Source organism: Homalodisca vitripennis, chromosome 4 (assembly GCF_021130785.1).
Source record: "Homalodisca vitripennis isolate AUS2020 chromosome 4, UT_GWSS_2.1, whole genome shotgun sequence".
In the NCBI taxonomy this organism is placed as follows: domain Eukaryota; kingdom Metazoa; phylum Arthropoda; class Insecta; order Hemiptera; family Cicadellidae; genus Homalodisca; species Homalodisca vitripennis.
This window is the reverse complement of record NC_060210.1, coordinates 115,856,571-115,871,157: the sequence shown is the minus strand read 5'-3', so window position 1 is coordinate 115,871,157 and position 14,587 is coordinate 115,856,571. Positions and strand designations below refer to the sequence as shown.

General features: G+C 33.2%; 1 protein-coding gene across 2 annotated transcripts in view; it reads left to right on the top strand.

Annotated features, from left to right (window-relative positions):
• Positions 1–14,587, top strand: part of LOC124359975 (autophagy-related protein 9A) — an 82,241-nt gene that overhangs the window by 24,099 nt on the left and 43,555 nt on the right. For both annotated transcript variants that reach the window (XM_046813182.1, XM_046813184.1), the window contains exons 3-5: positions 2,253–2,433; positions 6,932–7,151; positions 14,358–14,482. In XM_046813182.1, the coding sequence (XP_046669138.1) occupies positions 2,253–2,433; positions 6,932–7,151; positions 14,358–14,482 (526 nt within the window). The remainder of the gene's footprint in view (positions 1–2,252; positions 2,434–6,931; positions 7,152–14,357; positions 14,483–14,587) is intronic.

The following is a 14,587-nucleotide window of genomic DNA, read 5'->3' as shown; positions in this document are numbered from 1 at the left end:
TTATTGTAGAATATGAATTCATTGAAAGTATATGCGGTTTTGTGGTGAAAACGATGTAACTCCTTTTTATGTGTGACACAATGTACAATGGCCTATCTTGTGTGTTGAATGAAATATTAAAATTCTCCAAACTTTTATTCCTCAATATTACTTTTATTTTCTCTATGGCATTTTGTGGTGTCTTCTTTTTACATTTTCACAGGAAATGATTATATTTTCATAGTAAAAGTCTTTTAAAATTTGCTTATTTGTATTCAGAAAATGTTGTACTTAACTAAAAAATTGTTATGTTTTGAATAAAAACTCCACAACAAGAGTAGATAGAAATGTTTAGACATACAACTTTTGTATTTAAATTTTTCTCAAGCCCCAATAATATTTATATTAAGATTTAAAAATGTGCTTTTTAGCATAACTTTAACATATTTAATTATTTTGTTCTAAAATAATTAATACAATAACTTTAGGAAACTAAGCCAATGGTTCAAATTTAACACAAAAAGTTTAAACACCAATGTTATTTATTTTGTAAAGACGAACCAAATTGTGTACAATTCATTGTACGTTGTTGTATGAGCGTTAGTGGAGCCTATCACCCAAGATGCTGGAAAAATGATAATGTCTAATTATTTTAGATTTTATTAAACTTTGGTTGCGACTATAAGGAGAATTCTGTGAGATTGTTGTTAAGTACCGAATTAATCCTAGTTTTGTAGAGAAATTATATATGAAAATAATGTTTAATCTTTACAACTATATTTCTCATTACCCTTTACATACTTGCCATATGATATGTAAAGTTTTACAAGTCACAGTTTTTAAGTGCAATTTTAACTCTTTTAACTTCATTGATATTTTTAATGGAAATTGCATTATTTAGTTATTAGTTTAAAATTCAATTCTTCTTACTTTATAAAGTTAACTTTTTGATACTGCAAAGGATTGTAAAACAAATATAAGACCATTTTTTAAACTTTTTTGTATTTTAATATATGAGAAGTTTTAGGTATCTAAATAGGCCTATTTGTGAGAATTCTCTAAAACTTACCCTGTATTATTTTGTCGTACTTCCATTATTTAAGAGAGTGCCTGAAAAACATGAATTACAAGTAATTTGAACATTTTAAATAAATAATACTATAATAGTGTTTGTTTTTAATGCTATTAATAGTTTTGTATTGCTATTGAATAGTTGGAAGTCTATTTCAATATAAATAACAGTACTACTTAATATAAATATACAATGAAAACAAAGTACCAATGTACAATGAAAAATAAAGTAAGAAAATAAATTGAATTGTCTCAAAAATTTACTTATATATATATATATATATATATATATATATATATATATATATATATATATATATAAATAAACGCACAGATAATTTATGAAATAATAAAATATACAAATAGTGAGCCTAAAATCGACCATTTAATTCACTATTTTATGTAAATTCTTTCTCTTGCAATCAATTTGAGACACTTTGTATATAATATGATGTTGCAATAGACCGTAGGTTACAAGCAGTAGGTGACAAACTATTACGTTGTCATTGCTGGAAAAATGCAATGTGCTATTTCAGTTAATATTGGCAATTATAACCTTAATCTAAATTGTTAGATAACATGTCCTGTAGTCTATTTATTTTGAGGTAGTCTACATTTGTAATTACTTTGTTTGACGAGCATGACTTCACACAATGTATGTATTATCTTGTATGGCTCATTTTTATGAAATTATGGCAAACACAAAAAGTAAGGACTATAAAATAATAAGAGGCCACCACCACCACAATAGAACCATATTTATGATCGTCTAAACTATAGAAACAAAAGTGTGGACACGAATTATGTTATATTAAAACTGACTATGTTGTGTATATATAAAATGTAACAAAAAAAACCGTTTAATATTTAGTTTCTTTTTACTGTTTTTAAGGATATACTATGATTCTATTGTGATAGTGACCTCTTATTATACTGCAGCAAGAGTAAGTACTGTATAATAGTCATCAGTTACGCTGATGTATACTTGGAGGAGAGGACTTTAAAGTGCAATGAAGCGCAGTTCAATATTTAGCATAATGGATATCACTGAACGATGACAAATATCTGGAAAAATCGTGTTTCCTTCACAATCCTTCCATAGTCAAAAACAAATTTCAAATTATGGATTGATTTTGCCTTGTCTCCCACTGAAAGATCACATAAGTACTGTTGCCAATCCAGAACGTTGAATTTATTTTCAGCTGCTCGATGGAATCATGTGGAAGACTTGGACTCTTTCTTCACCCACATCTACCGCTACCACCAGAAACACGGGTTCAAGTGTATCTTGCTGCAGGAGGTGTTGGAACTTGTGCAATTTATATTCATCTTGCTGCTGTCCACTTTTATGTTGAACTGTGTCGATTACCAGATTCTCTTCCGGTGAGTTGAATCTTACAATACTAATATATTACAATCATTGACAAAGTCCAAGTACAACAGTTTGTACTGAAACATGCCTAGTTAAAATATAGTCTATGGTGGCTCATTAAATTAATACACTGATAGATTATTAAAACAAATCTATAATCTAAAAATTAAAAGTTTAAAATGTTATAAGTAAACATAAATTATTGTAAATTAAAGAGAGCCCAGAAACTGAAATACATTAGTTCTTAGTCAAACAACAGTTATTGTACCAATGCACTTTGTAGAAGGTAGTTTTTCAGCTACAACCTATTAGACTTCAACAGGTCAACATCTTAATAAATAAATATAGACTATAAATTAAGAAGTAAACATACTGTCTGTATAAATAGAATTTAAAATGCAATAACAATTAACAAACAATAAAAGCACAATCAGTAAACAGTTTAACAACTTGTCAATTAAAATGCATTAAAAGATTATTAAGATTATTAGAACTAAAAAACTCATCTAATGAATAAGTGTTACATCAAAGCCATTGGTAAAATCTGTCAAGCATTGACAAAGTTAGATTGAGTATTTGTTACCAACTCATATTAAATAAAATACTAACCTAATTAATTCTGCCATTTGAGAATTTTAAAATATTCATATAAGTATATTGCATAATTAAACTTATAAAAATATAGTTAAATCATTGTTACATGATATAATATATTCAGGGTTGAAGCTGAGATGAAAATTTTTGTAGCAAAAATGCTACAAGCTCTTCAGACATTTTAGTAAAAATATTTGTCTCATAGCACTTACTGATAACATTGGTAATCCAAGATTGAAAAACCATTTGAATTTCTAAAATACTTTAGCCTCCAGAACCAATATTTACATTTATTTATATATAAAGAGTGTCCCGTAACTCTCTAGACCTTTGTCCAGAGCTGCCATTTAGTTTTTGTATTGTTTATTCACTGAGAACCTGAATGTTGGCCATGTCTTGTCAGAATACATCTGTTATAAATCAGTTATTTATTATTCAATTTAAATAATTTTGGTATCATTAGATTTGTGATCAAATCCTTTAAAAACTGTTATTCTTACAATGCTTGAAAAAAAATGCTAATTTTTAAGATATTCAAAGTTTAAAAGTTTTAATGGCCGCCATTTTGGAAATACTAAAGATAATTTCATTATATTTTTTTAGTGACTGGTCTTGTTATTATAAACATTTGAGTCAAACTTTGTGTAATTTAATTGATTAGTTTTTAAATCAAATCAAAATCATTTATTTCTTATTGACATTAACATGTATTGAGAATGGTCAATATGTATAAAATAACTAAATACTAAAAATATTCTTATTAAAGTTATTGTTATATCTGGTAAAACTACAAATTAAAAATATATTGAAAAACAGGACTAATGATATTTAGTATGATTGATATTAGTTTTTAAGATATTCATTCTTTTATAAAAACTAAGCATCAGAGACCCACGTTCATATGGTGAAATATGGTTGTCTTGTTCTTCAGAGCAATAACGTGGTATACCTTTGTCAAGAGAGTTACGGAACACCCTGTATAGTTGTTGAAATATTTAGAAACTCAATAATTAAAAGATTTTTAAGAGGTTATATTAAAAGCAGTAGGCCTATGGTTAGAAAAATACAATTTTAAATTTATTTGTAAAAATGTACAAAAAAAGTCTTCTATTAATTGAAAATATAAAATTACATTAAATAGTATGGTTATTTTTTACAAAAAAGGTACTTTTAACATAATTTATCTTTTTAAAAAATAATTAGGTCCTACCAACATTATTTAATCTTTAGCCTTCTTTGTTTTGTAAACACCAATGTTTAAACCTCATTGAAATGGATTACTTTTTATTAGTACTCTCAATAAAGATCTTAACAAATTGTTTAAATTGGTCATACTTAACCTTTTACGAATGTCTGTCATTTCAAAATAAAATCAGACTATAACATAACCTCAAAAAATGTCCAGTACTAGTTACAGACGCCAAAACAAGATGTTTAGAAGCGTAAGTTCTTTTTTTATGCTTGTCAGCCATGGCGCATCAGCACTGCTGTCATACCAATAAGCATGGCAATTCATTGGATACTACTCTTGCATCAAAAAGTATAGATAACCTAGTTTGAACGTTAACCACAAACTAACTAGTTCAGTGAAAATTACTGGAGTTAAAATAAAATGTAGCTTGTTTATTTTTGCGTTTAAACATAAATTAAATTGTTTAAAACAATTAATTAAAGTTTTTATGTTGGTAAGAACGTAAAATGGTACTTCTTTTGGTGCATATCAACCAAATTACAATGATACAACCTGAATACCATAACCAGGAAAACATTTAATCCTATCACATTCACTACTGAGGGGCACAGTAGTGTTGTGTGATGACAATCACATTACCATACACTGAGACGTTTGGTAGCCAAAGTGTTTGTTAACATTGCATATTACAGCTAGAGTAGTATTAGTACATAAGACCAAAGTTTTATACAAGAGTACTAATTTGGAGTGTATAATCTTAGAATGTTTGAATTATATGGATAAAAGTCGAACCAGTTGTTTTTAAACCATTTTAACTTTCATTCTCAACCGGGTTCGGTTAGAAGAACTCGGTATTTGTCAATTTATTTTTGTAAACACAATTAAAACTATAGTTTTTTACATCACTTTAACTCAGTTAAAGATTTTGTTAATTTGCTGCGGCTGACTCATGCTTGTTGGAACGCGCAACCCGTCAAACCATCAAGGGCGATGTTATGACGATCATGCGGGATTGACTCGCACCCTTAAGTTCAAAAATGAGCTGTAGTAAATTAAATATTGTTTTAATATATTAGACAATTTCCCATCAGCTTTTTTCATATGAGCTCTGGACCTCCAATGGCAGTTTTAACAATGAAAAATTTAACTTTAAAAATTGCAGTTTAATAGTAAAGCGCCAAAACCAGTACCTTTTTCATTCTTACAGACACAGAACTTGGTTGTAAATAATTTGCTTAGTACGTCTAGAGGCAGAAATAAACAATTTTAAGTTTAATGTAACACCCGTAATTTTAGCTCTATTAGTTAGTTTTTGGTTAACGTTCAGTTTGTTGACCAGCGGCGCCGCATGTGTTTTATATTTTATATACATGAAGTTAAAGGTGGTGACAAAACGTATAATCTTATAGTATCATTGAAAAAATATTTTTAATGCTCTAAACTGTTTTTAAATTGCGATATACCTTTTACACGGTTAGCTCTTTGTCGCTTTTGGTGCAATTTTGCGAGAGCTTTTCTCAGTAGCGTCACATTTTTTCGGCTCTTTGCGAAGTGCAACAAATGCGATTGCAGCTTAAACCCTGAGTGTATTACAATATTATAAATATATTACTATGGTTAAAAAAGATGAAATACTTGTCACTTGGAAAAAATCTGTTGCATAAAACTAATTTTCCAAAAGCCAGGTGTATAACTTAGTTAAAAATATATATCTAGTGTAACTGTTTATTATCAAATCTAGTTAATTGTACAATTTAAGTGATAAATTAAAATGGCTTTTTATGTTTTTGTGAGTCTATTGTAATCTAAGGAAACATGAAGTATATGTGCCAGTCGAAGTAGGTTTGACTATCAGTTACTTCTAAATTGTACGGGATAAGGTTTGTAATCTTCAGTGCCCTTAAAGAAACCTTAACGTCAGAGATTATTTCACAATAGAGGTTAATTTGTATCATAACCTTAAAAATGGCAACAGAATCTGTCAATCAAATTATAGATTGGAGGTGGTGGTGAACAGATTTTGTCATTGGTTGCAGTGCAAGCTTAAACTTTACAATTTTATGTTTCCAATTAATATGAAACCTTAAAAACATTGTACCATAGGAAAGAGAAGTTTATAACCTTTTATTGTTTTGCGTAAAACATTTTTTTTTTTTTTTTTTCATTTTTGTAACAAGGGAAATAGGATTTTAGATATTTGACATCATTTTGTGTTACTTAAATTTATGTAACATAATTATGCGAATGTTTACCAAAATATATATGTAACATAATGATGGCAAGTGTCAGAAATCCTATATTCCTCTCAAATCATTCACTGTTAATAGTAAACTTAACCCTCTTCTGGGTAATTACCACAACGGAGAGTTGATAGTTTCTAGCGCACACAGAATATTTTGTTATATACGTTAAATACAACATCAGTAAAATAGGGTCGTTTATAAAATTAAATAATCAGTAAGGTCATCTGAGCTTCCCAAAGAACTCAGTTAGATAACATATTGCTAAATCTAGATCCACAGTAAATTCTTTCAAACCAATTGGTTTTCAGTGGGACTGAAGATACTACGTAACTAGTGCGGGATCTTCTTACTCAAAGGGTTGAGGTTTTTATACTTAAACAGTTGTTTACTGTTCTGTATCAGTTAGTCAAGACTTTTCAAGAGTGCATAGATCATCTTATAAAACATAAAGTGTTATCCTTCACGTTGTTTTTGTTGCAGAAACAATGAGACGGACCATACAGCCAGTCAGCGCAAAATCGCTCTTAGTGATGCAATATTACCAATGGACCAGTGTGTGGCAAATGTAAGTGCCATCTGGTGGGTGGTCACCTTCATGTCTATTGTCTTCTGGCTCATACAATGTGTGCGGGTCGTCTACCACGCTTTCCAGTATTGGAACATCAAGGCATTCTTCAACTCCGCTCTCAAGATACACGACGTAAGTCACGCTCTCATTATCTCAGTAATAATTCTGTTCTCAATAGAGGTGAATGGGAATGGAGTATTGTATTGGGTCGATTCGAATACTCGATACCTCCATTCTTAGTAGTATAATAAGGTTCTTAATGCCATGGCTTTTTTCACTGAATTTCAATATCAATATTTTCAAGGTATTTATTATTGATTAAAACTATATTAGACCTTTGGTAAGCTACTTATTTACCTCTTTTACCCCCATATACGAGACTTACTTTGGCAATTCGGCTCAATATTGTATACATCATTTGGTGCTAAGATATGGTATTAGTTATTTTATGTAGTGTATTACTAAAGGTTTACTGTTTTTACAAGTAAAAACATACACAATCTTATTTTTACATACCCATAAATGTTTGCTCACCATCATAATTTTTTTCATGTCATAGTAAGTACACAGGGTGGCCTTCCGAACGGGAAAACCAGGAATAAGCCAGGAATGTTTCTGAGAACTGGGAAAATTAAAAAAATAAATTTTCCATCTCCAAGAACTTATAAAATCAAGACATAATTCGACAGCTTCATGAATTAAGAATTTATTAATCTCAAAACATTGTATTGTTCACAACATGGATCATGAAATTGTGATTGAATGTCGACATATGTTCGTGAGCTTCATCTAAGGGTTGCCTTCACTAGTGTAGTGGAGTTCATTTTGGTTAGTTCTACGCCTGTACCACGGCAAGCCCCCTCCTCCCTCAAAAAAAAAAAAAAAACCACTAACAATGCATTGGACAATTTAAAATTGGCCGACCATTCCGGATATCTGCACTAAACGAGCGGTACGCATTAAGCGGTAACGCGGTAGTGACCGCGATACAAACTGGTTTCACGTATTTAAGTATTATTCAATCATTGAAGTAGGGCTATAAACAGTCTTAATAGTTCGGTTCGTTGAATAATATAAATGACAGTTTGACATACTCGGTGTTGTGAGTACACCAGAATTTCAATTGGATTTTTACCAGGCCTGATAAGATACCTTATGGAGAAGAAAATAGGGGCTAAGCTATAACAAGTAACACCAAGAAAGGCGCGTTTGCGTCCGGAATGTTGCACAGCAATGACAGAATGAGCTGAGGGCTGAGCAGTAGGAGAAACATTGTCTAGAATTGGCATCAGATAAGCTACATTGTGTGGTACCGCCCTGCAGGTCTCGTCTGTCATACACAATATGTGCACAAACATAAAACTTTTAAGTCGCCGCTCAATCCAGCGCTCACCACTTACCACTCGTATCGTGGCAGAGACCTCTGTCTATGAATTATTGCTCCCCGCACACATTCCGATTGGTTATCAGATTACATAGGTTAAAACAAAGAAAGTTTTGATATCACGGTTACATCCAAACCTCAACTAAACTGTATTTACACTGACAAAAAATTGCACAAGTGTCTCAACGGGTGCAAGAGCTCTCGCTAGCGCTGTTGCAACCAGTGTCGGACAGTTCTTTCCAAGACTATTACAATTCCAATTATAAACATTGCTGAGACATCACTGCCTTGTATGAACAGACTCTCGGAACAACCAGCAATACAACTGTATCAAGTACTTGCGATAGTTCTCGTGAGTAAAATTGCTTATCTTGTTCACATTTTGCAACAGTAGTTGTATAAATTTTCTCGCAACTTTACTTGCCAATGTTAACGCAGTTTAATACTGTCGCCAGTCTACAGACGGCAGACAACCAGCAGACCGAATCAACCATGCATGTCAGTTTCGTTGTCAGAACGGGATTGGTTGGACGACTGCTGGAAATCCCGTCAGCTCTCCAATCAACTATTTACCTGAACGACTTCCCCGCACACGTGACGATTGGTCGGATGCTTCGAACTGTTCAAACCAAATAGTCCAACACGTATAAACGTATAAGGAGCCTTGTGTCATTTTGTTTCGCAGCCATTATTATAATCTAACAAACAAGAAAGCAAGAAGAGAAAAGTGGGTACACACAATGGAAAATCTTAACTTCACCCATAGTAGCCGTAAAGCTTGGTCCCTCTTGAGAAAGCTCTCCACCGGCAAGCCTTCGACGAACAGTTCTTTGTCACATCCGAAACCCTGTGCAATAGCAAAGCGTATTGTTGCTTTGTCCAAGTCAGTTCGCCACCCATCTGACAAGCTGGTTAACTACAAGTTAAACGAATTTAAAAGCAGTCGGCAAGCTCCGTTGGAAATATCGAGAGCATTTGAACTTGATGAAATTGAAGTGGCCATCTCCGCTCTGTCAGTTGGGAAGGCAGCCGTTATCGATAACGTCTTCCCAGAATTCCTAAAGTACTCAGGAATCAAAATTAAATACTGGCTTCTTACAGTGTTCAACGAAATACTGGCTACAGGTAACCTGCCTGCAGCATTTAAAAGATCTAAAATAATCGCAGTTTTGAAGCCCAATAAAGACCCAGAGCGTATTGAGAGCTATAGGCCCATAGCCCTGTTGAGTGTGTGTTATAAGCTGCTGGAGAGGTTGATCTATAATAGAATATTTCCCATTCTCAATGCCAGCATTCCTATAGATCAAGCTGGCTTTAGACCTGGTCGTAACTGCTGTGACCAGGTGCTTGCGCTAACAACTTTTATTGAGAATGGTTTTGAAAGGAGAGCAAAAACCTCTACAGCCTTTATAGACCTTACTGCAGCTTACGACACTGTCTGGAGAAAAGGCCTTTTAGTAAAGCTCTATAATCTAATTCCTTGCCCTTTCCTTCTGCGGCTTCTTAATTCAATGATTAGCGACAGGCTTATAAAAGTATGCCTTGGCCGTGAGGAAAGTTCTTTCAGGCAACTTAAAAACGGCCTTCCACAGGGCTCAGTACTTGCTCCTTTGTTGTTCAACGTGTACTCTGCCGACATCCCAACAACGTTATCCAGAAAGTTTATTTATGCGGATGATATTGCCTTAGCCTACCAACATAATGACATAAAGAAAACAGAACAGGCACTCACTGATGATCTTTCAGTCCTCGCAGATTATTTTAGAGCCTGGAAGCTAAATCCAAATCCTAATAAAACTGAAGTATCATGTTTCCACCTAAATAACAGACTGGCGAACTACAAGTTAAATATAACTCTTGATGGTGTCAAATTGAAACATAATGAACATCCGCAGTATCTGGGAGTTACCTTAGACCGATCTCTCACTTTTAAAAGTCACCTTCAAAAGACAGCAGCAAACATGAAAACAAGGACTAATATAGTACAGCATCTTGCTGGATCAACTTGGGGAGCCAACGCTAAAGTACTGCGTACCACTTCTTTGTCCCTTGTGTACTCCGCTGCTGAATATTGTGCTCCTATGTGGCTTAATAGTGCACATGTGCGAGAGGTCGATGTCGTTCTTAATAGGGCCATGAGGACAATTACTGGAACTCTCATGGCAACACCAACACCTTGGCTCCCAGTGCTGAGCAATATAGCACCACCTGAGATTAGACGCAAAGAGGCTCTTCTGAGAGAGTTCAATAAGATCGTGTCCAATCCCGAATTGCCCGTTACGCGCGACCTTCCTCAGCAAGATAGCCGGCTCAAATCACGCAAGCCATCACTACGAACAGCATCCCAGTTGATAGAGGAGAACTTTACGCCTAATGCTAACTGGGCGTCATCCTGGGAATCATTCGATGGACGGAACAAGTTCTTGATATCCGATCCTACGAAAGCAGCGGGTGGCTTGGAAATTCCTCGAAAGGAATGGGTTTTATTGAATCGTTTTCGAACTGGGGTTGGGAGAAGCAATCACTGGAAATTCAAGTGGGGTATTACTGACGACCAGACGTGTGATTGTGGCGCAAACTCTCAGACAATTGAGCACATTGTAAACGACTGCCCTTTGCGATTGTTTTCTGGTGGTCTGGCTGGTCTGAGTGGTTTAGAGGATGGGTCTCTAAACTGGCTCAGTAATTTGGATTTAGCTTTGTGACGGGAGATTTTAATATTATTTTTAATTTATGACTCAAAAACTTTGTTCTTACGTACTTTTTAATAATTGTAATTTTTAATTTATTTATTTATGGATAGCTGCCTTTGTCCCCCATACGATATATATATATATATATCTAACAAACACGTTGTGACGAACCACAGTCTTTCGTGGGTCTATTTACTTTGTAGTTGTGTTTTGACATGATGGGGTGATTCTATTCTTGCATTTTATTAAAGGCTTGACACAAAATATTTAGGAGCCAGTAATTGATAACATCAATTGTGCTCGTATTCTGGGAGCAACTGTAGAAGATACTGTTCCGTACTATTGTCTATCTGTTTATTTTACAGATCGCGAACTAACCGTACTTTGGTAATTTCCACAGCAGATAACTTTCTGGTGTATTCTTCATGTATTGGCCGTCAGTGGGATATATATTGGGAGCCATGGTACTTTCGCAGGACTCTGACGAGGCCTACTGCCAATGATGAGGATCTTTGTTAAAGCGTGCATTATGCATGAATTTTGGACTCCGGGAAACATGCGTGGATATGAGTTTTATTTTGTCCTCAGAATTTTTACTAAGGATGGATCGTTTCCGATGATACCGGGGCTCTTTTTACTCAATTCCGATACCAACTGAAGTGCTTATATATGCTTTTCACAATATACTACTCATATGAGGAGGCTGAATCTCGAATCAGAAAAAATCTATTCCTGGATGATTACAGATCAGCAGTACTCAAATTACCGATTGCTAAAACATTTTTGTACTTTCCATATGAAACAGTGTAGATAGATAACCAAAGTAACAAACTACTATAGTTTAACAAATAATATTTTACCCATAATCAGTATTTATTATATTTATTTTGGCGTATCGTCAAGAGTCTGATCCGTCTATTCATGGACAAAACGATCGGCAGTATGCAAATTAATGATAGGTGAAATGAGTTTTTGTAGTTCTTTGTGTATAAAAAAATATTTAGAAACATATAGTAACAAAATACTGGGATTTATTAATAATACCTAAATTGATGTTTTTATTCTAAGTCTATATTTGTCAACGCCATCGTGTCTCCTGGATCTATGTGCTAACGTTAGCTGGTCAGCGGAAAACTGGTGATTGCTAATTTTTATTTCTATGTCCTACTGTGTTGTTGTATATAAATGATTCTCTCTAAAAGTAAATTTAATATATCCATACGTTTTTACATACATGGGAATGTATTCTGGAAGCTCATTTTATAATCTACTATTTATATCATTTAAAAGGAGAATCTCTAAAAATGACATTGATGTAGTGTGGTATTCTTAGGCTTGCTCCCCCTCCCTCCCCCAAAAAAGATAAATTACTTAAGTAGAGTTGGGATGAAAGTATTTGCTGAAGTATCAGATGGACCAACCTATTGTACCGGCGCGATCTCATACCAAAAGTTTGGCCACTGCAGACCTGTGATCCGCAATGCTGGACTGCAGTCTGCTCCATGGTAGCGCTGTGTTGGTATTTATTTGTTATCTTCGTTTATTCCGTATTGGATATATGTATTTTCTAAACATCACAGAAAGGAAAGTTATTAGGTATACACGATTTTTCGTTGACACATCGAAAGACACAGAGATAAAAATTAAGGAGCTTAAAATAGGTGATAGTAATAAACCGTCACCAAATTTCTCGCATATCGCTAGCGACAAAATGCTAGAGCATTGCAGCTTTGTGGAATTTTTTGCAAATACAGCTAGTGACGATAAACCGTTCCGTTGAACTTTACGTAAGGGTTAAATGCAGCATTACAGTTATTTATTTGGTTTGAAAATATACTAGAGAATCAGAAATTTTTGATCTGGAAAACTGGGGACTTGAAAAGAGGTTTTGAGTGGCCACCCTGGTACAGTATTTAATGATGTCTGTTACAATTCTTAGGATTAGGATCATCATTTAGGCCTATATGCATTGCATCTGCACCTCCTAATTCATGAATAGCAAACTCAATTTTATATCAATATTCCCATTTAGAACTAGGCCTACATTTTAGGTCTAAAACTCTTTTCGAACAGTCTGTATTACGTGTCAGTATCTTCTGATATTATTTGTTCCAGCCATAACTGTAGAACAATTGTAATCAAGATAAATGAAAAACAAACTAACATAATTCTTATGTAGACTGAATACTGACAATAGACATGGTTCACTTACACACACTCAAAACTCTGCATTACACATCTAAAACTAATCACCACATAATTATTATAATTGTGATAACTTGAAAGGTGTTCAAAACAAAGTAAAATTAATGCAAAGATGATGTAAACACAAGCGGCACAATTCAATAACCAGACAGCTGACTTGTGAACAATGTCGGCAGCTCACAGCTGGATCGCAACAAAGGCCGATGAAGTATATAGAATTTACTTCAATAGTGTTAATTCAGAGCTAAAAATTGAATGCTGGTTTAATTCTGTACAACATAGTTTGCGATTTGAATGATCATAACCACTAATTACTTAGAAAATTACTAGTGTCAAGGAACATACAGAATATGTCCAAACGTACTTAAGCGGAAAGTGACAGACATACTAGGTGCGTCAAAAGGTTTAAGTGATATTTATTACTGATTTTAAAATTAAAAATTAAGTTAGACATCTTTTAAATTTTGAATATAATAAAAAAATTAAAAAATTTCAATGATGTTGAAATTTTTACTAAAAGATAACTTACTCCTTCAATATTAATATCTTTAGAAGTTATTTCCAAATATGTGTTAAATATGTATAAACAAATAAAAACAGTTTAAGTTTACCAAGGATTATTGACAAACCCAGGGATTGTTGCTAGTTAAATCAGCAGACTTAAATTGGAAACTATCTTCTAGGGTCTACTGATTCAAAGGACACATAAAAGTACACATTTTTGAGTGCACTGCAATTTGTCAATGGGTAGAGAACATTATAGTTGTCTGTTTACTTTTTGGGGTCTATATAAAGGGTTTTATTATTTATATTAAATTAAAATTTATTTTTAGGATTGTGTTGATTCTTGATATTGATTCAACAATCATAAAAAGTATACAGACAAAATTATATTTGTCATTAAAGAAAGAGACATCACAAACAAAAACACAGTACAAATGTAATGTAACGAGGTATGAACAATAAAATTGTACCACTAACAGAAATAAAATTTCTTAATTATTGGAGTGTTTTTTCGTAAATTAAGCAATCAAATTGTTTATTCCATGTTTCTAGTCGGAATTAGACAATATCACATGGCACGAGGTCCAGAAGAGGATCCGGGAGGTCCAAAATGAGCAACAGATGTGTATTCACAAGACGGATCTTACAGAGCTGGATATTTACCATCGGATACTCAGGTAACAAACTTGTTCATAAGATTAACATAGAGAGTTGCATGAGAATTTCAATTTTAAGGATTCTTATTGTTGTACTTTGATTTTGTTGGTTTTCTACAAGTTTTT